This window comes from Impatiens glandulifera, chromosome 1 (assembly GCF_907164915.1).
Source record: "Impatiens glandulifera chromosome 1, dImpGla2.1, whole genome shotgun sequence".
Lineage (NCBI taxonomy): Eukaryota > Viridiplantae > Streptophyta > Magnoliopsida > Ericales > Balsaminaceae > Impatiens > Impatiens glandulifera.
In genome coordinates this window covers 32,261,007-32,288,009 of record NC_061862.1, presented here as the reverse complement: position 1 = coordinate 32,288,009, position 27,003 = coordinate 32,261,007, and the positions used below count along the sequence as shown (strand labels likewise).

General features: G+C 30.0%; 1 protein-coding gene and 1 pseudogene across 1 annotated transcript; one reads left to right on the top strand and one right to left on the bottom strand.

Moving 5' to 3' along the window:
- The first annotated feature begins 611 nt into the window (after positions 1-611).
- Positions 612-3,509, top strand: LOC124923835 (subtilisin-like protease SBT4.6). Its single transcript, XM_047463816.1, has 7 exons — positions 612-856; positions 965-1,451; positions 1,926-1,969; positions 2,181-2,523; positions 2,685-2,883; positions 2,968-3,385; positions 3,467-3,509. Exons 1-7 carry the CDS (start codon positions 612-614, stop codon positions 3,507-3,509), a joined length of 1,779 nt encoding a protein of 592 aa, XP_047319772.1.
- A 20,087-nt stretch (positions 3,510-23,596) lies between these two features.
- LOC124923825 lies at positions 23,597-26,766 on the bottom strand (annotated as a pseudogene).
- Positions 26,767-27,003: the final 237 nt, after the last annotated feature.

The following is a 27,003-nucleotide window of genomic DNA, read 5'->3' as shown; positions in this document are numbered from 1 at the left end:
ATAAAATCATTATGAGATCAACTACTCAAATTTGATACAAATTTTTTTCTCTTGTTTAGAATGAATTAGATGCAAAGTTCATTGTTGATCTGTATAAATAATAACATTGGTACCTATTTAATTTGAAACTACTAGTGTATATATTCACTTATTTCCAAATATTGCTAAAGTTTTGTTTTATTCATAAATCAATCAGTGTCAATATTATTATTATTTAGTCTTCCAAAAGTATCAATGTGGATAATTTGTTTTGGTAAAAAAAAGTAATGCGGAACAAGCACAGTGAAAAGAAAAAAATATATATTAAAATTATTTAGAAAATAGTATTTTATCACTATCATAATTATCATACTTTCTTATAATTATTGATAAAAAAATGATTTTGTTTTTTAATTTGATATTATAAAAAAAAAATTCTTAAATAAACTAAAAAAAATATTATATATTTTTTTCTAACCAAAGGAAATTGATTTTAACACATCCTTAAAACAACTATTTACATAATTTTTGTTTTTAAGAACTAAGGTTCATATATATATTAAAAACTATTGGCATCAACTATTACAAATTATATTGATTTGTAATTTTACCTTTCAATCCTATTTATAGACATGGAAGGAATTGTCTCTGTTTTTGAAAGTCGTAAACTTCAAGTTCAAACGACAAGATCTTGGGACTACATGGGCTTAACCTTGAAGATTCCAAGAAGTCCTACCATTGAGAGTGATATAATTATTGGTCATATTGACACGGGTGTATTACCTGAATTAAAGAGTTTATCTGACCACAATTTACGCCGTATTCCAAAAAAATGGAGAGGTGTTTGTCATGGCGGACAAAATTTCACATGCAACAAGTAAGTAGTCTTTTATACAAGATTTTGAAATTCAAATTTAGTACATTATTAAGTGTCACTTGTTTTTGTATTTTAACTAAATTTATGTTATTTAATATTTGGAGACAGGAAGTTAATTGGAGCTAGGTATTATGCCGGACAGTCAGCAAGGGACATAGATGGTCACGGGAGCCAGACTGCCTCTGTGGTGGCCGGAAGGGTTGTGAATAATGCTAATTTTGTTGGCATAGCAAATGGTACTGCTAGAGGAGGTGTTCCATCTGCAAGGATAGCAACATATACAGTATGTGATGAATATTGTTATGATAGAGACGCTATGGCCGCTTTTGATGATGCAATTGCTGACGGTGTTGACATTATCACAATCTCAATTGCATATTCTGTCCCAGTTAAGATTAGTGAAAATGTAGTTGCAATCGGCTCTTTTCATGCAATGCAGAAAGACATTTTAACTGTACAAGGTGCAGGAAATTCTGGTATTAACATCTTAAAAACTGTTTCAAGCAATGCACCATGGTTGTTTACTGTGGCTGCGAGTAGCATCGACAGAAAAATTATCAATAAGCTTGTTCTTGGAAATGGTCGAACATTCATTGTAAGTACAAGATCTTTACTTGAATTATTTTAATATTCTAAATTATTTTGGTAGATTTAGAGGTAACTTAATTTACAACTTTATCCATATATTTTATACATCATGGTTTTGTCATTGTTTCCATAAAAATCATACAATTACTTTCATTATTTGATTCAAAGGCAATTAGCATCATTGTTCTTTTCCATAAAATTCATACAAAAACTAGAGATAGTTGACAACAATAAAACATTATTTGACGTTCGTCAGGACTCAGGCCTGTCCGCTTCAAACAAAGATCATTAATAAATACTTCCAAACATATTTTTGGAATTAGAATTTCATTTTGCATTTCTAATTCAATTTAAACAAACATTAATGGTAGAAAGTACCAGTTACAAAGTTAAAAGCATTAATTTTCTCTATTTCAATATTTTACATAATTATAATAATGCAAAACCAAACATATGCTAACATGTTCTACTTGTTGAGTAGAGCAATGCATTGAGTCCTTTTGGAACAGGAACACACAACAAGAGGTTGGTGTATGGAAGAGGAATCACCCATCATTGTAATGAATCAAGTGCAATGTCAAGTTATTTTTCATTTTTGTCTTTCATTTTGTAATGTCAAATATAATCCAAGGACAATATTTTAATTCTTTCATAGTTATACAGTTTTACTCAATATTTTAATGATTTAAGGTGTGTTTTATCCTCTCTCATTTTTTTTTATCATTTTGAATATCAGGCTATGTATCTATGGTTGCATTGATCCAGACTTAGTCAAGGGGAAGATTATAGTATGTGATGTGAATCTCGATAAGTCGGATGTTGTATATGCAGCTATGGTTGCCAATGCAAGTGGGGTTATTCTTCGAATAAATACAAGTTCAAACGATGGTTCTTCATTCACACCTTTTCCCACTGCAGCTTTGAATGATCCTGATTTTCATTATATCGAGTCTTACCTGAAATCCAGGAAAAAAACAAAGGCACACATACTAAAGAGTGAGACTATTAAGTTTCATGCTCCCATAGTTGCTTCTTTCTCTTGTAAAGGGCCTAACATTATTTTACCACAAATTTTAAAGGTATAAACATAAACAGATTTTTATGATTTTCCACAACCATTTTTGTCAAATACTAAATTTTGTTCTTTCATATTATTATTATTATTATTATTATTATATTTTAACTGTGAATTCAATAAGATATCATGTTATTCTTATATCTTTATTTTTAATGTTTATAGCCTGATATAACTGCACCGGGCGTAGATATTTTATCAGAATGTCCAATTGACATTATTCTTGACAAACTTCCTGGTAAGTACACTATTGCAAGTGGAACATCCATTTCAGGTCCCCATGTTGCTGGCGCGGTTGCTTTTGTGAAATCAAAGCATCCTAATTGGTCAGCTTCAGCTATCAAATCCTCTCTTATGACTACCGGTAATAATTCAATTCTTTTTTCCGTGAAAACATAATTTATTCATGAATGATCATATCATTTTTTATTGGTTGGCTTGATTGTAGCTTGGACCATGAATAAAAAATACAATGTAGATGCTGAACTTGGATATGGAGCCGGACACATTGATCCTGTGAAGGCAGTATATCCTGGGCTCGTATATGAGACATTTACAGACGATTATACCAATATGTTTTGTAGTCTTGGTTTAGAAGGAGAAAAGTTGATAAAGATGTTAGGAGCCAAACATAAATGTCCTAAGGGGATAAGAGTGTTTACAAAGGATCTCAACTACCCAACTATGAGCGCCCCAGTGTATAGTAATAGTAATTTGTCTTTCAAAATTCAATTTACAAGAATTGTGACAAATATTGGACATGCTAACTCTACGTATCACGCACAAATTAGTACTGAAGATAATAACATCTATATCAACGTGGAACCAAGTGTAATCTCTTTTGTTAAACTGAATCAGAGAAAAAGGTTTGTAGTGACCGTTAGTGGACAATGGCCCAACCAAGATCATGTTTCATGTTCCTTAATTTGGTTTGATGGTATTCATAGGGTTAGAAGTCCTATTCTATTGTATCGTGCATCTATCATTTGATTAAGTGAAATTATAGTTTGTTATTCATAACGTGGACAAATGCCTCATATTAAATATTTAATATTTGGTGATTTCTTTTTTGTTTTATTTATTTAGGTTTTTTTTAATTAATGAACCTCAAAGATACATTTTCAATGGCCTAGATCATTTGAAATCACTTAATTTATTGTATTTGAGTTTGGAATAATTGTGTCTCAATTAAAATTTTAATGAGAAAATCTCCATAAGCTTATAAATTTGTAAATTTATATAAGTTTTTGTAAACACTAAAACTATACCTATACAAGTTATAAAATTAAAATAATTATTTTAAACGACTAAATCTCATAAGTTAGACTGCACGTCTAACTACGCATCCCTTCATACTAATCTGAAGGAGTTAGACTGCACGTCTAACTCTCAAAAGTTAGACTGCATGTCTACCTACACATCCCTTCATACTAATCTGAAGGAGTTAGACTGTACGTCTAACTCTCAAAAGTTAGACTGCATGTCTACCTACACATCCCTTCAGACTAATCTGAATGAGTTAAACTGCACGTCTAACAATCATAAGTTACACTGCACGTCTAACTCTCATAAGTTACATTGCACGTCTAACTATGTATCTGTTAGACTGCACGTCTAACTACGTATCAGTTAGACTGCACGTCTAACTAAGTATCTGTTAGACTGCACGTCTAACTAAATATGTTAGACTACACGTCTAACTAAATCTGTTAGACTGCACGTCTAACTACGTATATGTTAGACTTCACGTCTAACTATGTCTGTTAGACTGCATATCTAACTATGTCTGTTAGACTGCACGTCTAACTACGTCTGTTAGATTGCACGTCTAAATATGTATCTGTTAGACTGCACGTCTAACTACGTCTCCGTTAGACTGCACGTCTAACTACGTATCCGTTAGACTGCACGTCTAACTACGTATCTGTTAGACTACACGTCTAACTACGTATCTGTTAGACTGCACGTCTAACTACGTATCTGTTCGACTGCACGTCTAACTACGTATCCGTTAGACAGCACGTCTAACTACGTCTGTTAGACAGCACGTCTAACTATGTCCGTTAGACTGCACGTCTAACTACGTCCGTTAGACTGCACGTCTAACTACGTATCTATTAGACTGCACGTCTAACTACGTTTGTTAGACTGCACGTCTAACTATGTATCCGTTAGACTACACGTCTAACTACGTCTGTTAGACTACACGTCTAACTACGTATCTGTTAGATTGCACGTTTAACTATGTTTGTTAGACTGCACGTCTAATTACGTTTATTAGACTACACGTCTAACAATTTATCTGTTAGACTGCACATCTAACTACGTCTGTTAGACTACACGTCTAACAACGTATCCGTTAGACTACACGTCTAACATAAAGCATCTAATGGCCAATCAGTCTAATGAATCTCATTAAGACTTAGTCTAATATAACCTGTTTTCGATATACTTGCACCAAAAACAATTACACAGCTTATATTGAGTTTTATATACATTCATCATCAAAATTCCATTAGTCAAAATACTTTGACACTTAGTCAAAATAATTTGACCCAACACATTTTGGCATGTTTAACACATTTTTGACATGTTTAACACGTTTTGGCCCGTTTCACACTCTTGTGACATATTTAACATTTTCGATCCGTTTTTTATTTGTTTTTTGCTCCGTCTTATATGTATTTGACATTATTATACATTTTTTAATTTGTTAAACCTAATTTTGATTTTTTTGGAAATTATTTTGATATTTTAATTATTAAATTAGTTGAAAAAATAATAGTGAGATTTATATGAATTATTTAAATAATATTTAAATCATTCATACTATATAAAGTATTGAATATGGTAAACTCTATTAATTTTCAGAAACAAATTAATTTATTAAAGATTTTTAGAATAATAATGATATGTTAGTTCTATATAACTTAGACTATAATTAATAAATATATTATTAATCAGTTTTAAAAAAATTCAATTATTTTCCATTTAACATGGATATGAGCGTAGTAAAAATTAAAAGAATATATTGGAGGTGAAGATGGTTAGTTTATACTAGATTTATAAGAGAGAATTGAATTAAATTTATTTAATTTGGGTAACCCTAACCCAACCCAAATTAAACTAACCCATACTAAACCTAACCCAAATTAATATTTTGGGTTAAAGTTGGGGTTTGGGTCAACCCAATATATTCTCGCCCCTAATATGAGGTATAAGGAAGTTATTAGCTATCTTCTTTCACCTCAAACCAATTTTAAAACCCAATACCCAATTTTTGGCTACAAAATATTTTAAATGAATTGATCATCACCCATGTCGATTGATACCTTGGGGAGATGTTCTAAACTTTCATGAGAGCTTTGTGAAGATATTCTACCCTTGGATCGAACAATCCAAGCCTCCATCAAAATTGCAGGACCTGCAATTTTGATGTTTTGAGGACTGATAGATCTGACCGAGGACCAAGAGGTCTGACCGAGAAATTTAACATATGACTGATAGGTCCAACCGAGGCCTTTTAGCTTGGACCGAGAGGTCCGACCGTTGTTCTTCATCTAGGATCAAGAGGTCTGACCAAAGATTTTAATATCCGACTGAGAGGTTAGACCTAGGACCGAGATTTTCTTAACCTAGGACCGATGACTTCCACCTAAGACCGAGAGATCAAACCTAGGACCAAGGAATCTTGATCTCGACCAAAAATCTCTGTCAAGAACCGAGAGTCCATTGCACCTCGACCGAGGCTTTTTAGCCTAGACTAATGGGTCCGACAAAGGTTCCTACACCCCGATCAATAAAAACAAACCCAAGGACTAGGACACCTGTCCTATGGCATGTTTGGTTCCCAATTTCAAAATAAATATAATTTTGGAATCATAAATCATATTCTACAAATCCCTCAACAAATAGAAAATGCTTTCAAAATATTTTTGGGATATTTTCATACAAAAGATATTTTGACAAAGGTTTGTTTGGGATTTATGCTTAAACTCTAATTCTTTTAAAACTGATGTTCTTCAGGTATTTACTCCTAAGTCATTGTCATCATCAATATGTGTCATCTTTTAAATATTGTTGTTACAATATTTTAAATAACACACAAACATTATGCATTCTTAGGACCGGAAGAATAATCGGTAAAAATATACAACCAATTTTCCAATGTCAAATTTCTAAAATAGAGACCATTTTTAAAACAGGTACGAAGGATAAAACACAAAAGCCCTTTCCTGAGTATCACTAAACTACGAACTAAAAAACTCTGACCAATACGTTTGTACACATATGCCAGTTTTTATTGATTTTCAAAAGTCAAATGGCGTCTTTGTTTCAAAATAAATAATCTTTTTAATTAATTATGTTTAATTAATTTAAAACATGTTTCTAAAATCAAATTGTAATTTGATTACCACAAATCTCCAGATTATTTAAAATTGAACCCCAAATTAATTATCTTTAATTAATTTCAAAAGATGGCAGAAATCATTTAAAAATCTTCTAAAATAGTATTTTATTTTTAAAAGAAAATTCATGACATGTAAACCGAGGTTGAAATTCTCGAACCTCGAACTTTTCCGCAAAAACCGTATAAATAGTTTTTTTCTGGAGTTACAAATACATTAAAACTTCACTTACTTCGATAAAATGTAATTTAATATAAAATTATAAGTAAGAATGCCTTAATAAGAGAAACATCGAGACTAACAACTTTCTTATATATGTTTTCAATGAATACTCAACCATGTTAATAAAACTAAGTCAAATTAAAACGTTCTTAAATTGTTTGTCCCACTACAACTTTTAGTTTAATTATGTAACATTGATGAAATTTGTTGAATTTATTTATATTTCATGTTTAACTCTTTATTTCCATTTAAATTTGTATATGATGGTTGATTGAGGAATGATAAAGGATGAGTACCAATGTCTCACCGATCAAATAGTTGTATGATCCAATATCATACCGAACTTTATTACTATTATTCGAGTTTAATTTGTTCATGATTATACTACAGATTTTTCGTTCTTAGATCGGATGAATAGGTATCTCTTGACCAACGATCTATTTGGTATGTCTTTTGAAAAAACTTGCTAGTCATTCGCTATTCAAATCTTCACTGCACTGGTAAAAAAATTACCTTTACCGACAGAAATTACCGAAGGTTTTATAAAACTCTCCTAATTGATCCCGAGAGGAACAAATCTTTCGTTATTGAAAATAGATTCCGAGAGGTGTGTAAAAACTTTCGGTTTTGATTATTAGTACCGAAAGTTATGCAAATAACTCTCGGTTTTGACATTCCCAAAAAATGAAAAAAAATTCTAAGTGTTGGGAGTTGGTTAATTGCGAAGGTTATTCAAAAAACGTTCGGTTTTACCTTTCCTGAAATGTTTAAATATGAAGGTTTTCCATTAAACCGTCGGAATTGACTCATCCCAAAAAATTGAAAAAATATTCTAAGTTGGAGAATGATTAATTGTGAAGGTTATTTGAAGAATTTTCGTTTTTACCTTTTCCTGAAATTGTTAACTGCGAAGGTTTATCCTATAAACCTTCGGTTTTGACTCATCCAAAAAAGACAAAAAAATTAAATCTCGTGATTCTTATTACCGAAGGTTTTTCAATAAACCTTCGGTTTTGAGATTAGTCAAAATCGAAGGTTTATTGAAAAACCTTCGGTAAATACCTTTATAAATACAAACCCTAACCCTTCTTTTTTTCATTCGCCTCTCTCCTTTCTCTCTCTCCCGCGCAGCCGCCTCCGACGCTCCTCTTCTTCTTCTCCGTTCCAGGTTAGTTTTTTATTTGTTTTTTGTTTTTGTTCTTCTTTGCTGTGATTTATTTGTTTTTTTTGTTTTTGTTAATTATTAGATTTAGATTTGTTATCATTTAGTTTATATTATCTAGATTTATGCTAGTTTAGATTATTTGTTTGGTAGTTTGATTTAGATTTGTTATTGTTTAGATTAGATTTAGGTTAGTTTTTTTATTAAATATATATGATTTTGTTAGATTTTGTTAAATGAATGATATATTTTGGTTATTGTGTTTAATATATATATATATGAAATACATTTAGGATGGGTGAGTCATGGATGAGTATTCGGCGTACACTAGAGAAACTGTCCTGGTCATACCAGAATTTGCTAGCAGCATCAAAAATTGTGGCACGTGAGGAAGAGGTGAGAAAAATGACGCTGGAAATGGAGGAAATTCGATTGAGGGATGTAGAAAGAGGCCAATTGCTTACTAAAATTAAAGCGGACAGGGCTGAAATGGCGCAAAAATTGGAGAATCTCGAACAACAAATTGAATTGTTGAAGAGACAGAATCAACCACCCCCTCCTCCCCCCACATCTACTAATTTCTAGATTATATTTGTTTGATTAATTATGTATTATCTTTTCTGTACGAATGATGATATTTTAGTGTGTTTTGCTTATCATATTTTAGTGTGTTTTGCTTTTCGTTTAGGGTTTATGTTAAGTTTAAGTTAGATTTTTATGAATTATGTTTGAATTTGGTTTAGATGTTCTATAATTTTGTTCGATTTATGTTAGATTGAAATTAGATAATTTGGTTTGATGTAGGGATGATTTATGGTTTGAATTTGGTTTGATTTTGGTTTGAATTTGAATTTGGTTTGATTTTGGTTTGATTTTGAATTTGGTTTGATTTAGGTTGATTAAAGTTTGATTTAAGTATGATTTAAGTATGATTTAAGTTTGATTTTGATGAATATGTTTATATTATTGTTAGAATTTGTTAGTTTGAGTTTGAAATAGTTGATTAATGTTAGATTTATGTTATATTATTGGATTGATTTGGTATAGTTTATTGTTTTATTAATATGTTTATTATTGTCCGATCTACTACGGCGTCGCTCTTCTTCGTCGCTCTTTAATTTCCTACAAGGTTAGTTATTGTTGTTTTTTTGATTAATAGTTTAATGTTTGATTTATGTTAAATTTTCATGTTAGATTTAAGTTTAATTTATGTTAAATTTAGTTATTGTTGAATGTTTGATTTATTATTGATTGGTTAGATTAATGTATTGAATGAATTGATTATTATTGATTTAGGTTTTAGTTTAGATTGGATTGAAATGTGTATGAATGAAATTATGTTGGATTAGATTTGGTTTGAATTAGATTTGATTTTAGGTTAGAATTGTTATATGTTTGAATGAATTGTGTATGTTGGATTAAAATTGGTTTGAAATTTGTATGAATGAAATAATGTTAGATTATGTTGAATTTTCATCTTAGATTTAAGTTTAATTTATATTAAATTTAGGTTTGTGGATGAATATTTGATTTATTATTGATTGGTTAGATTAATGTATTGAATGTATTGATTATTATTGATTTAGGTTTTTAGTTTAGATTGGATTGAAATGTGTATGAATGAAATTATGTTGGATTAGATTTGGTTTGAATTATATTTGATTTTAGGTTAGAATTGTTATGTTTGAATGAATTGTGTATGTCGGATTAGAATTGGTTTGAAATTTGTATGAATAAAATAATGTTAAATTATGTTGAATTTTGGTTGGATAATGATAGATTAGGTAGATATAATGTTAGAATTATGTAATCCTAATTAATTTAGACAATGTTAAGTAATAATAATGATGGATTTTTTCCATTTTATTAGAAAGATGAAAGTACCCGATAAAAGTTGGATGAACTTACGTCGAGATCATCCAGATTACGAGAAAGGTTTTGACAAATTCCTCGAGTTTCCTGTTAGGAGTACATCCCGACAAACAGTGAAATGTCCTTGCGTGAAATGCTTGAACACATCGTTTATGGAAACAGACGAAGTGAAGACTCACCTCATCATTTATGGAATAAATGTTCATTATGAGTACATGTATTGTCATGGAGAAAAGAGACGTACTACTCAAGTGGTTAATGACGATGTCGATGAAGATGCCGATGACTTCGATGATGATGATGACGACGATGATTAGTCGGAGGATTCCGTGCCAGAATTCAACGATGCGAGACCGAAGATGAATAATACAATTATTGACGAGGTCAATGAAGAACGTTATATGCACGATTTTATAAACGATATGTTCTCCAACGTTAATGATGTCCCGAACAACCATGAACCGATCGAAGATGCGCATAGATTTTATAAATTGCTTGATGATTGCAAACGTCCATTGTATGAAGGTGCTCGAATAACGAAATCATCAGCACTACTGAAACTACTTCACATAAAGAATGTATGTCAATGGACAAATTCTTCGTTCGATATATTGCTGCGTCTACTTAAAGACTACATATTACCGATTGACTCTCAATTTCCAAACTCCTATTACGAAAGTAAAAAATTCATTACTGATATCGGGCTTAAATATGACAAGATAGACGCATGTAAGAACAAATGTATGCTATTTTGGAAGGACAACAAAAATGAAGATTCTTGCAGAGTTTGTGGTCTTTCAAGATGGAAAGTCGACCAAACAAGTGGGGTAGTTCAAGAGAAGCAAAATAGGAAATTCATTCCAAAAAAGGTGTTGAGATATTTCCCTCTAATATCAAGACTGCAAAGACTATACATGTCCTCGAAAACGGCTCCAATGATGAGATGGCATAAGGAAGGAAGAGTTGATAGTGATACGTTGAGACATCCCGCTGATTCCTTAACTTGGAAAACGTTTGATGAAAATTATAAAAAATTTGCGTCAGAATCTCGAAACATAAGACTAGGTTTATCAAGCGATGGATTTCAACCATTTGCAAATGAGAAAAAGTCATACAGTGTTTGGCCGGTTATTCTCGTTCTTATAATGTACCACCCACTAATTGCATGGATTCTAGCAATTTTATTTTATCTATGTTAATTCCGGGTCCAAAAAGTCCGAGAGATGCAATTGACATATTTCTCTAGCCATTGATCGACGAGTTGACTGAATTGTGTCAAACTGGTGTGAAAACGTTTGATGCACACACCTCGCAATACTTTAACATGCGAGCGACGTTGTTGTGGACCATTAACGACTTTCCCGCCTACACAAATTTATCAGGCTGGAGTACGAAAGGTAAATTCGCTTGTCCCTGTTGTAACAACGACACAGTATCTCTTCGATTGGTACATGGTTCCAAACAATGTTACATGGGTCATAGACGCTTCCTTCCACCAAAGCACAAATACAAAAGGGATAAAGAGTCATTTGATGGTCGAACAGATTATAGAGAGCCCCTAAATTGTTAACGGGGCAAAAAGTTACGAGCAAGCACGAGACCTAGAAGACATAATTCTTAGTACGGATCTGAGTAAGAAAACCAAGATATATCATGAAACGCGGGGAGACAATTGGAACAAACTGAGAATTTTCTTCCGTTTGCCTTATTGGAATAACTATTATTGAGACATAATTTGGATGTGATGCATATTGAGAAAAATATTTGTGATAGCGTGTTGGGAACAATAATGAATGTGAAAGAGAAGACTAAGGATGATCCTAAAGCTCGTAAAGACTTAAAACTCTTAGGCCTAAAATCATGGTTACATCCTATAAATGATGAAGGAGTGATTCATTATCTAGAAGCGCCTTTCACTTTGACATCCGATAATAAAAAACGTCTTTGTAAATTTTTGAAAGATCTCAAGTTGCCTGATGGTTTTTGCTCAAATATCGGCGGTTGTGTAAATTTGTAAGAGAAAAATATTTCGAGATTAAAGAGTCATGATTGTCACATTTTGTTGGAATATTGGTTTGGCTGAACAGGTTCTGGTTGCGAGCAAAACAATCGGCCTATTTTGTACATTTTATAGGAAAAAACCGAGAGTTAATTGGAAAACTTTCGGTTTTTCCCTTTGGATGAAAACCGAAAGTTAATTGGAAAACTTTCGGTTTTTCCCTTTGGAGTAAAACCGAGAGTTAATTAGAAAACTTTCGGTTTTACTCAAAAGGGAAAAAAGAAAGTTTTCTATTTAACTCTCGGTTTTACTCCAAAGGGAAAAACCGAAAGTTTTCCAATTAACTCTCGGTTTTACTCTCGTGTATCTAAACCGAAAACTCTATGATATCTATCGGTAAACGTTCAATTGTTTTTAATGAAAGAGTCAATACCGAAGGATGGCGAGAGTTACCTAAACTTTCGGTATTGGGTCTATACCAAAAGTTATAGGGTCAAAACCGATAGTTTTTACTCTCGTTTTTTACCCCTTTTTCACTAGTGCTGTGATCGTCATTGGAAATTAAATGAAACAATGAAGGAATGATGGCCGAAAAGAATGGCGAGTAGTTCCTTCTACCTGAATGAGTGTATCGGTCCGATATGAAACTTCGGTTCTCTAAAATAAAATTGGTTACTACCATGACCACGGGCCTAACTGTTTTTTCATAATCTTCTTTGTTTTTTATCACAATTTCTTGTAAGTCCAAATCCATCAAATTTCATAAAAAAAAATGTATATACCTCTTCTCTTACTCGGGATCGTTTTTATTTTTATTTAGGTTGAGATATTTTTTTGGAATTTTAAACTATTTTCATTAATTAAATGAAAATGGAAATTTGGATAAATAAATTAAATGTAATTTAATCCAAATAAATATAAATTCTTACAAAATTAAAATGTGATTTTTTTGTGATATTTAATGTTAGTGAAAAAGATTGAATGCTAATAGATAAGATTAAATGCTAAAAGTCTAGAAATGTCAAGAGTCTAAAAATGACAATCGTTCGATGAATTATTAACCATTTGATTGATACATGAATTTATTGTGATGGTTTAATTTTTAGCTATATATATTCCCTCATGTTGGAACTCTTCATATATCTCATATCTCTTTTTCACTCATTTCTTTATCTCTCTAAAATTCGAAAGGTTTTTTCTTTGTTTTCGAGTTCTTCACTCAACTGAGTGTTCTTCGAGTTTTTCACTCGATCAAGTATTCTTTGAGTTCTTGACTCGTCGTATTTTTCTTGAAACTCGATAATTGATTCAGGTACTTTGTCAAGTTCGCTCCGTAGTGATTCCGGTGCTGAATTATTATAAGATTCGTTGTAGTCTAGAAGACAGTCATCTGTGATAAGTTTCAGCACAAGGGAGACAGTGAAACTATTTTAAGGGAAATGTGTTAAGCACATGTTTCGAATCACTATTGTATTATAGTAATTTTGTTCTTTGTAACATTGTATTTAATTAATTTCTTGGTAGAATCATTTATATATATATATATATATATATATTTATATTTCTGTTATTTTAAGATAAGATATTTAACCATTTTTTCTTAGATCAAATAAAATAAATTTGAATATGATAAATAATATTTAAGAAATCAAAACAATTAAATGAGATGATAATTTAAATGTTAATAATATGATAAAATTATGTTAGGAACGGGATCGCCGAGGGAGACTGGGGTTTCGCAACGTTGAACGCTTACACACACGTCGGTCGATAATAACCCTGTTAAAGGTTGATTATCTAATTTCTACTCTACGCAAGTTTTCACAAGTCTTGAACCGAGTTCAAGTACGGAAGTGTTTATTTAAACTTGAAGCAACAAATGATCGGTTTAGAGAATAATTAGAAGGAAAATACATAACACAATGTTTATGGATGTTCGGGGTAAAACTCCTACGTCACCAGTTCTTCTCAAACTTTGAGAAGGATATCCACTAGAAGATTTGATTGAATACAACTCTCGTATACAACCCAGTCGAACAGCCATGACCTAGTTGATGTCTACTTTCAAACTCCTAACACACACTCTTATTGAACATAAACGGATTTTGTAAATTTACAATGCTCACCACTTACACAGAATATGTAGTATTGTAATACAAACTTGGAAATTTAACACACACTTAGAATGCTTAGTGAAACTTGAAAAGATCGCTCGAAAGATGTGTATTACATCCGGTTTAGGTTTGAGAAAGCGTTGTTCGAAATATTGAAGTGAAATCTTGTAAGTAAAGGTTGTCAAAGGTGTAAAAAGGTATTGAACCTAGTTGACTTTTGTTCTCTTAAATAGGAAAATGTCAACGGAAATATTTTGCTTCTTCAACAGATACATTTTGCTTCATATGACGTTTTTCTTGATCTTGATTGGTTGAGGTTCAACAAAGTACATTGGATCGGATATCCTTTGATCTTGTTTGTACTTTGATTATAATAAGCTAAAATGACATTAATTGGATTATCATTTCCTAGGAGCATGTAGAAAGGATAATTTGTCTTTTGGTGCTCTTGACAGTCTGAACTGTGTTAGCAGACAACTGCTATCAAAAAGGTTTTTCCTCAGACTTGCATCGAAATGAAAATAAAATCCTAATGCAGCATAAAACTGATTTCTGCCACTACCGGAATTGTATTTTGGGAAGCAGTAAAGATAATATCAGACGTGCTTCATGGAATGCCGAAATGTAGAATATCGGATTTGCTTGTAGAGAGCCGATATTTGGAAAGCCAGACGCGCGCTTTCTGAGATGTTGATATTTGGAATGTTGATATTTTAGTGTCGAACTTCCGAAAGCCGATATCTTCTAAAAACCGAACTTTTGAGTGTCGAACTTTTGAAAGTTAATATTTTCCGAAAACCAAACTTCTAATTGTCGAACTTCCGAAAGTTGATATCTTCAGAAAGCCGAACTTCTGAAGTACCTGAGAGTTATGGATATGTGTTCTCCCAGCAATCTATTTAGATGAGTGATTACCTCGGCATCTGCCTTAGCCGTGGTAGTAGTTGGATCAAAATTCAACTGGCATCCTTTGAGGAAATGGAATATAGCTTTACCCATTGCATAGGCTTCTACAAAATTGCTACGTATGAGAGCTTCAGGAATGAATCTGGTTTTAGCTAATGAAAGAGCTGCCTCCTCCAAATTTATTAATTGTGACTATTTTTCTTCTTCAGCCATTTTTCTTCTTCAACTGTGTCTGGAAATACATCACAGAAATTTGTCTATATTTTGAGATTAGCCCACGTCTTGAATGTATCAATTTTCAGCAGGAGGTGGAGAGGATACACCCTTTCCTTTTCTAGGAACTTCTGGTCGTTTAGAGCTTGAAACTGGTTCCCTGAACTCCAATTTCCTTAAAGTTCTCATTCTATCGAAGGAGGTGAAGGAAGTTTGAACACTGACGGTTGCGCTAGAACCAGATATGGGCTCATTATTTATAATTCTCACAGCCGAATCATCAATGGCATTGGACTGAATAGGTTGAACGATGTCGAGTAGTTGCGCCTCCTACCAATTGGCTTGTGCAACTTCTGACTGGTTGGTTTGCAAAACCTCTAGCCGATCGGATTGCGGAACTTCAGCTTGCTGGTAGGTTTGCAAAACCTCCAGTCGATTGGTTTCAGGAGCGTTTGACTGACTAATATCATTATTTACTGTTGATTGAGCCTCTAAAATCGTAGGCCCAATCTCAGTATTTTGAAGAGTCACACTATCCACGAGAGCTAATAAAGCGTTAAACAAAGGAGGAGTAAGAATATTTACCTCGCGTTAGAATTTCATTCAATTTGATGTAATTTCTTCGGTCTCTTCAACTCCGGTTCTGGCAACGCTGTTAGTGCTTGCAGCAGACTCAATCCCTGATCTGAGTTTTTTACTGGGTGCATCACTAGTAGCATTGTGGACTTGTTTAAGACTGCTTGTGGATTTTCTTGTTGTTGATTTTCCTACGACGGATCTACTTCTGCTAGGTTGTTTGACAGAAGTCTCGGAAGCCTCAAAATAAAATCTTGATGCAGCATAAAGCTAATTTCGGCCACTACCGGAATTGTATTTTGGGAAGTAGTGAAGATAATATCAGACGTGCTTCATGGAATGTCGAAATGTAGAATGCCATAATTGTTTGTAGAGAGCCGATATTTGGAAAGTCGGATGCGCGCTTTATGAGATGTTGATATTTGGAATGTTGATATTTGAGTGTCGAACTTCCGAAAGTCGGTATCTTCCGAAAACCGAACTTCTGAGTGTCGAACTTCAGAAAGCCGATATCTTTCGAAAACCGAACTTCTGAGTGTCGAACTTCCGAAAGTCGATATCTTCCGAAAGCCAAACTTTTGAGTGCCGAACTTCCGAAAGCCGATATTTTCTGAAATCCGATATTTTTTCAAATGCTGATATCTTCAAAGGCCGATCTTGGTTTAGTCTGCACATTATTATTTTGTCACGATTAGTTTCTTATTTTAAATAGTTAATTAATATTACTACTTAATTAACTATTTTTACTTATCAATTTTTCCTTTTTTGATTATTTAGAATAAATATTTAAAACCTGATAGTTTTACAATTGTTGGCTAATTTCTTAAGTTAATTTAGCATATTTAAATAGTTAATTGGTACTAATACTTAATTAATTATTTTTACTTATCACATTATAATCATCAAATTCAAACTATTATATAATTTTTTTTTTTTTTTTTTTTAGATATTCCAAATAATAACTCATTTGAGTTTATAGTTTTGTAAGTAACTATATTGTATTTAAAATAGTAATATCTTTTCGAAGTACGATTCTGATTTGATTTTTTGTTTAGTTGTTTGATTGGAACAACCGTGTCTCCCCAATCAAATATTTATATGAGCAAAGATCATATAAAACCTTACGGGTTAAAATCTGGAAGGAGGAGATGTAAACAAAAAAAAATTATTATTGAAGTTGTTATTAAACAATTACCTCTCTACTTTATATACGAGTTCCACAACAAACGAAAATTAACAAAATAATTAATTTTATTAATTAGCAGTTTTTAAACTAATTAAATCAACTGATTTTATTATTTTTACATTATTCCTTCAAGAAGCCTAAAAGAACGTAGTAGACTAGACAAAATTACGTTTTTGACAAAAATGAAATATCAATCAACCAGGTTGGTTTTCAGCAAGATTAATTCAACATCATTTCTATTAGCTGCCCAACAAAGACAACCTAGCCAAATTTAGCAAGTTCAAATTTTCTTAGTTCCCATCTTAAAACCTACGTCTTAGTCATTTTTTTTCTAAGAAGTCAATTTAGCATTCTACTTGGTTTTGACGAATCATGTCGACAAATAAACTATGAATAATATCGACAAACCTCTTTCTTTTTACGATCCCAGTGAAATCTTTCTTTACGGTTTGAAGAACTATCAAAATCTCATTTTGATCCAACAAAATTGTCCTCAAACCCTTTTTTCGGCGGTGACAAGCAAAATTTTCTCTACTTTAAAATCTCATTTTATTCCGACAAAATCATTCTCGCATCCACGATAAGAAGATGTAAACTATAAATTTTATTACTCAAATTTTTATGAAAACAATTACATTTATCTTTTTACGCCCAAATTAACAAACTAACTATTAAAACTAATTAGTAATTTTTTTAAAGTAATCAATTAACTGTTGATTGAACTGTTCATTAGTTCAGCTTTATATGGATGAAACATTTCATTTTGATGTTATTTTAAATGAACTGATAAATTAGATATGGCTGTTGGAAAGAATTGTGGGTCATTCCTTCTTTCTGAATGAGTTATGACCAACAGGTTGAGAAATACTCAAAAATAAAATATGCTACCGCCATGGCCATGGGCCCAACTTTTCTATAATAACTTAGACTTGCTGTAAGCGCAAATCCAAACAAATTTTATAAAAAAAAATTACAGTTAGTAAACAAATAAACATTAAAAAAATTATAATTACAAAACATTTATTTGATTTTATTTGTTTCTATTAATAATATGTTCTTTAATATTTAACCATAAATTCATTTTATTTACGTAGAATCATATAATTCGTTAAATCGAAATAATTTATAAATCGTAAAATCACAAAATCATAAATTTAAAATCTTAAAAATTTAATTAGTTTACGAGTTTAGCTAAAATCATAATAGTTTTTCTCTTATTTCATTCTTATTTTTCCGAGTTTATAGCTGGGGCTGTAACCAATCTAAATTTGTTTTTACCAAATAATTGATAGGAGAAAATTTACATATAAATTTATAGCTAGAAAAAGTAAATAATATATGAAAATAGAGATGGAGATGGAGACAAAAATATGTTTTTTCTCTAATTACTTAATTTGCACACAACCTTACTGAAAGAGATGCTCTCTACTGGTTAGATTATCTTTTCCATCTCATTTCTACTCTATATTCTATTCATTTGTAAACTTATTTATTTATTTAGATTTTTAAATATAACATAATATTTTTTGGAAGTTTAAATGTGCAAATATTTATATATCATAATTTTTATATAGATTATTTTTTAAAATAAAGAAAATATATAAAAAAAAAGTACATCACTAAATTAGTTATAAACTAAACAATTTACCATAACATTCTCATTTGAACCAAATAAATTAAAGATATTTGAACATACATATGTCTATTTTAACAATAAATATTTCCCAAATATTGCAAAACTTTACACATATTATAATGGATATATGAGTGAAGGATAATGGTTAGCTTGTTTCTTAATTACTGAAATTATTCCATTCTTATAGTGAGTTAAAATATATGTTAATAATATTAATAATAATTTATGAATAATAATTTAATAAACTATTAATAAAAATCGTTTAGTATAATAATATGATGAGCAGACGTAGAATTAGGGCATTGCAGGGAAATACTCTCTAGCCAAAATTCAAAATAGTTGAACACATTTAACACCATTAAAAAAACTATATTTTGTGAGTTATATAACAATAATAATATTAAAAATAAAGTAATAATCTGATTTTATTTTTTTATTTTTTTATCTCGATGCTACTTACTCCCTAAATATCTTGTAAGTAAATTTATCAACTTTATTAATTAACGTACAATATTTTTATTCAATTGGATGCCATGAAATGGTTGTTGGAAGAAAAATATAGTATAGGTAAGTATCTCATTATCATAATTTTGCTGCAATCAAATGTGTGTTTTTTAAGAGCAATTATATTTTAGCCCCTCATTTTGCCTATTTTTTTTTTGGTATGGATATAGATATAATATTTTAAACTAATCAATATCAGTGTTAACAGTAAATCAAATAAATTTCAAAAACAGTTTCACTTAAATGCAGATTCACTATATAAATCTGATCATAAAAAGTAAGGAGAGAGTTAGTATGATAAAATAACATTATATTTTGATCATTCTTATTTAAAAATAATTAACATAAAGTAATTTATAGTCACACACAATAGGTTTAAGTTAAGCTTTATTTTAGCTCTCTAACACAAAATTTAAATATATCAGAGTTTGTGATTTAACATATTTATATTACATCATGAACTTTTAGTCATGTATAAATATATATATATATACTGAAATTAAAGGTCTGTGTTGGTTGATTAAGAGATAAAGAAATGCCTCGGGATGATAAAGACAAAGAAAAAGAGATGCTATAAATAATAACTAATCCCAAATAATCTGATTTTTTAAAATGAAGAATAACATTTTTCAAAATAATATGAAAAACTCAAACAATATATATACCTTGCATTTAATCAGATATTAGTGAATTTGTCACATGGTGATGGTGTCCTCTACTCTATTTTAGGTTTTGTTTTTCAAATTTTCACACAATGATTGAGTCATATGGGTACTCATACTCTCTATTTTAACTAAGCTTTCACACATAATGAATTATTGGTGATAGTGTCAGCAACACTATTTTAGGATTTTGCTCTTTTTCAAATTTTCACATAATGAAAGATCACATGGAGATGATATCCTCTACTCTATTTTAGGGTTTTTTATTTCAAATTTTCACATAATGAATGAGTCATATGGGTCCTCATACTAATCCCTATTTTAACTAAGCTTCTATCTCACATAATGCAGGGGTCACATAGTGTTCTAGTACCTTTGAGGTTTTTTTTTTCAAATTTTCACATATCATCGTGACAATACTATTTATTACACTCTCAATAAAAAAAAAATATATAAAAAAATAAAACAATTAAATAAAACAAAATAAAAATATAAAATGTTAATAATTCTCATAATTAAAGTTATTTACATATAATTATTAAATTCATTATTTTATTTAAATAGATTATTAATTGGCAAGTTTATGAATTAACAATTAATATTTCTATTAATATATGATTAATATTATTACAATATTTATATTATAATTTACAATATTTATTAAATTGAATATTATATATATTTTTTTATTATAACATAATTTAATATAATGTAATATGATAGCTTAAGTGATATTCGTCTAATTGTAAAAAGAGAGCAATAACGACGGTAACAATGTCACTGTTAAACCACCGTCATGCGCCATTATTTTTGCCGCAGGATATATTACCATTGCTAAAAGCCTATTCTTTTTAAAATAATATAAATATTGTTCGGATTTTCTTTCTTCATTTACCAATTCTATTTAATTCGTAATTTTTTTTTTATTTTCACTGAATTTCATTTTTTCTACTAATGTCAAAAACTAATTAATGTAATATTAATATAAAAAATTATGAAATATTTAATCAAACAAACATATAATTAAATAATTACACAAAATTCTTAACTAATCACACAAATTTTTATGCAAATATTATATTTAGCAACAAATTATCTTTTCCTACATGTAAACATATATGAACATATACTATTTGTAAAGAGGTCTTTAATTGAGCGACTTGAACCTGAAAATTGAAGCCAAAAAAAAAAATACAACCATTGGTATTAAATTTGGTGTATATTGATTGTGACTTTACGATTTAGTAAATTCAAATATCAAGATCCACAAAACAATCTTAAACCATACAAATAAATATTGTTTAAATCCTTACCGAGTTTAGAGAATCGTATAAGTAAGAAAATTTATAACACGTCAATTTAATAAGAATAATAGTTAGTTTTAAAAGATTGTCATCACTCCTAAGAAAACACATTAATAATTAAAGTCACCAAATATCTTTCACTTGTCCAACTGAAACACATGAAAATCTTTCATACACAAGAATTAATCGATCATAAAACTTATTATTCATGAGGAGATAATTGGTGCATAAATTAAAACTACTAATAATCATAAACATGAACTACTAATTCTTAATAAATATAGAAGAGTTTAATGTTTTAAATCATAATACAAATATATAAATATAGTTTAACTGATGCGCTAAATGAAAAACATCAATAATCAAAAGAATGTTCAATCATCAAAATTCTACAAAAGTATCACAATAGAAAACTTTTTCAACATATACCTCAAAAGAAAAAGAAAAAAAACCCACCAATTATACAATTTGTAACAAAAACAAATGGCGTCAAACATACTAATAAATAATAATTACAAAACTCATAACTAAATCAATCAATAATCGGTCTTATTTACTTTTCATTTCTCAACAAGTATTAAGAAATGACCAAATGTAGTAAACTTTTTGTACTTGAAGTAATGATCTTACCACTCTCTTTGTATTCTTTCATCCAACAAGCCACATCATTTGTTGGAGCTGAATTGCATTTTAATTCAAAAATATTCATTTTTCTAGACCTTCTGTCAATAAATTTCTAAAATGTTATGAGACTAAGTTCTATTTCCATGTTTAATTTTATCAAGACTAATATCATGATGTATATAATAAAAAAAAACATTTTTAAATGGTGCAGTTTCAATTAAAATCAATATAAACAAGGCTCCACTTTAGATAGGTTTTCAATTGATGCTTAATGTTTAACCAAATGTAATAACATTATGTCTATTTATACACTTTTGGCATCCATATGAAAAATTGTGTCAAAAAGTTATGTTTTCAAATATGATATTATTATTCACAAGGTAATGGAGCTAAATCATATATATCCAATTTTGAAACTTTTACAAATGATTCAAACTTGTAAACCATCTGCTCGTATCATCCAAATTCCTTTAATTAAAATTCTAGAAAGTTGCCCAAAATAAAACAAAAAATTAAGAAGTCAAATAAACATACTGACACAATTTTTAAATATGGTAAATATATATAGTTGGTCTACTTCCAGAAAACAATTATTTGCACAATTCTAAACTATGGAACTCAAATATCTAAATGCATTAGCTCAACAATAATATATTGGAATATGATATTATATTTCATAGACACAAACTTAATTAATTTTCCACTATTGATGGGACACAAAAATAATTAATTTTCCACTATCACCCCTATCAATTTAGTGTAGGGAGGATACCGTTAAATTTATATATAAGCATATTTATACACTAAGTAAGTAGTTCATACCCTATGGTTGATGAAAAATTATCAGTTTCAAAATTCATTGAAGTGAGTCAAATTTTTACAGTGGTTGTATTCCTTTTTATATAAGTAAATATGTACACTATCGAGAACTTACCCAATATATTATGTAGGACAATGAGGACCAAAAAGTCATTAAAACTTTCTAAACTTATATCTAAAAAACACAAAAGTGCTATAACTCAAAATTTCAGCATAAGCATAGCTTGTAGAATCTTAATATTTGTGGTGAATTCTTCACTCTAGCAATATCTAATCCAAACATTTTTTAAAGATTAATAATTATTGTGAACTCTATATATGATGATTAATTTTACTTTGAGTGCATCTTTATCTATTTTGTCATCTCTAGGGTAAGGTGCAAGCACATAAATAGTATCACTAGTAAAAAAAGACTCTATAGCGATGGGTAAACCAATCGTTATTAACCTCCATATCAATCGCCATAAACATTTAGCGATTGGTCAAAAACCAATCGCCATCAATCGGTAGAGGTGTCCTCGCGGTTGCCTTAACCAGCAATGGCGATTGGTAGAATACCAATCGCAATTACCATTTAGCGATTGGTACTTAATCCAATGGCTATTACTATTTAGCCTCTGTCGATTGGTACTTAATCCAATGGCTATTTATATTTAGCCTCTGGCGATTGGTACTTAATCCAATGACTATTACTATTTAGCCTCTGGAGATTGGTACTTAATCCAATGGCTATTACCATTTAGCCTCTAGCAATTGGTACTTAATCCAATGGCTATTACCATTTTTGGTACTTAATCCAATCGCAGATTCCCTCATGATTCTTTACTTTCAATATAAATAATAATATTACAATAATACCTATAAAACTGAAAATTTAACTACTACATATCATACTCAATTGAACCAATATCATCATAACAAATGTTATTAAACAACCACACAACCAAAATATACCAAATTCATAACAAAAATGTTCTTAACACAAACACCAACATTTATAATCAAAGTATAGTATGACATCAACATTTGAAACCTAACCAAAATTATATAACTAAAGTTCTTACTTAATTCGCGTCTTCCCCAGAATTATCATCGTCTTGTTGAGGCTGCACGGGTGGAATTGCGGTTGATGATCCTTGACCCAATGATTGACCACCAAGATTAGTAAACTGGGCAAATAATGTAGGATCTATTGATGCACCTCGGGGTAAAAATTTTGACATAAAACGCATCATCTCGGCTCTCTCTATCCTCAACCTCTCTTCCGTTTCAGCTTTCTCTATCCTCAACTCTCTTCTATTTCATCTTTCTCTATCCTCAACCTCTCTTCCATTTCATTGTTAAAGCTCTTGTCTATCATGTAAATTAATCTGCCATTACAGATTTCAATTTTAGAAAATGCTTGTACAAGTGATATAAAAAATGACAGAAGAGAACAAACATGGCAGAAAGTTATCAATTGCTAACTCAACTACATACATGTTCTAAAAAACTGGAAAATCAGTCAAACCCTAAATCTCAATAGTCACACAAGAACTATTCTAAGACGAATAATCAGCAATCTTGAAGAACGAACAACTTCTAGTTTAAGTTAAAAGCCACACATAGAATCGACATAGAATCGATGATAGTTTAAAAGTTATAGCATCTTCTTTAGTTTCTGTAATATGTTGAACTGTAACTTTGCAAATTTTGCTTCAACCACCATATCTACCCTCGAAAGTGATGTCACTTTGCAAATTTTGCTTCAACCACCATATCTACCCTCGAAAGTGATGTCATAGTGATTTTAAAAAATGAAATTAATAGTTCTAAACTCCAAGCTCACTTAGACGTATGTACTTGTACAACTAGCTCACTTAGACGTACGTATTAATAAAAGGTCATATGTTTATTTAAACATATGTACTATCAAAAATTGGCTCATTTAGCCTCTTTTAGTAACCATGGTTAACTTTTATTTTTAAATTTATATATTTATTAATTAAATATTAATATATTTTCTCTCTTTTCTTTTCATTTATTATTTCATTTATTACTCATAAATGAATCCTTTATTTTTTTTTTATTTTTTTTTATTTTTTTATAATTTTTTATTATTTCTATATAAATATTTATGATTGATTATTTTAATTTTATTTTATATATATACATGAGCATTTATTATTAATTATTTTAACTCTATATTTCTTTTTCTTTATATATATATTTTTTATATTTAAATTAATTATTAATTATTTTAAATTTGTTTATTCCAATAATTGAATATAACAATAAAAATTCTTTCAACAATAAAAATCTTTCAACACAAAGATAAATTAATTAATAATTAAGAATTGAATAATAATAAAAACTCATACCAAAAGAGTAATAATCAAATATTAGACAAAATAATTCATTTACTAATATAAGTCGTGAATAAAAATTAAATAAAAAATTATTAATTTTATTTTTATTTATATTAAATTAAATAAGAAAAAAACCTTTTTCATTTTTATTATATTAAATTAAATAAGAAAAAAATCCTTTAAAAAAATATTACAGTAAAACATAAAATTCATAAATAAGTTGTTAAATTTTTTTTAAAAAATGAGAATTTAAGAAATATGAGAAATAAAAACTAATAAAAAAAATGAAATATTAAATAAAAATTAATATTAAAATAATAAAAAATTTAAGAATAAAATAAATTACCTACTTTAATTAATGAAAAAGAAAGTGAGAGAAAATATATTAATATTTAATTAATAAATATATAAATTTAAAAATAAAAGTTAATCATGATTACTAAAAGAGGCTAAATGAACTAATTTTTCATAGTAAATATGTTTAAATGACCTTTTATTAGTACATACGTCTAGATGAGCTAGTTGTACAAGTATATACGTCTAAGTGAGCTTTTTTCATTTTAAAATAAAAAATATTTAATATTATTATAAAATCAGAATTATTAGTAGTATTGAACAATTCATAATGAAACTCCTTAATTCCTTCATGTTGACTTTTGATTGAGTAGTTAAATGTGGGCTATAACAATTAAATAGTGCTTCTATGTAAGAAGGTTTGAATCTAGACAGATAGCAGTAGTCATGGCCGCTATTAAACAGAAAGAAAAAAAAGACAGGTTAACTAACCAGCATAAAGACTGTAAATTGCTGGTATCAACTCTTTTTCCAATAATCTCAGCAGGATAAACAAGATCCTCAAGAATAGCTTCATGCACTGAAGTCAGAGGACGCGATCTTGGCCTCTGTGCAGCCGAGCCCTTCTTTGGTGGCCTTGTTATCCTTCGGTAGCAACGAAAACAACATCCTGAAAATAGCTAAGTGTTTGTTTACTAACCTATAGTCTGAGTTATAAAGTCATCAGGTTATAAAAACAAACCTTTCCACTAAACTTCTTCTCAATTTCTCTAACCAACCTAAGATGAATCTTGCGAAAAGCTTTCCTTAGTCTATAGGGAACGTGAATAACAACCGCCTTGCGGCTTCCAGACATATCAACTTGCCTGAAGATTTAAGTAAGCAAGTAAGAGGACACAATTACAACAACAATTCAATCTCATATCACCCAGCTGATAAGAAAAGGAATTAAAATATCACAATGCTGAATTGATGAAAAGATCTTTAAGGTCACTTTTCAGCTCATTGTTGGTGTTCTCCAAGTCAAACAAAGCCTACATTCAAATCAAACATAATTTAATTTTCATCACTCATTAGATTAACCGCGACCGAGAGGATTCAATGTTGTGTCGGAGAAGAAAAGCGGAAAGAAGATTTAATATTTGTGATCCTGGAAAGAAGTCGGAGAAAAAGAAAGTAAAGGAGGAGAAATAGTTTTAATAGGAAACTGCGATTGGATTAAACCAATCGCAGAATTGGTTGTTAATTGCGATTGGATTTTAAACTAATTGTCAATATGGTTATTAATAGCGATTGGAATTTAAACCAATCGCCAATATGATAGGAAACCGCGATTGAATTTTAAACCAATCGCCAATATGATAGGATACCACGATTGAATATGGACCAATCGCCATTACATGAGTACATGAGTAGTTGCGATTGAATTCATTTCAATCGTCATTACATGAGCTACTAACGATTGTGCTAAACACCAATAGCCACATTTGCTAACTATTTGCCCTTTTTTACTAGTGTATAACATATATACTGATAGAATCTTTATTCTCTTTGTCATCTCTAGGGTAAAGTGCAAATTATATACTGGCAACTAACCACAATTTTCACATCACATTGTCTCCACATTTCAATAG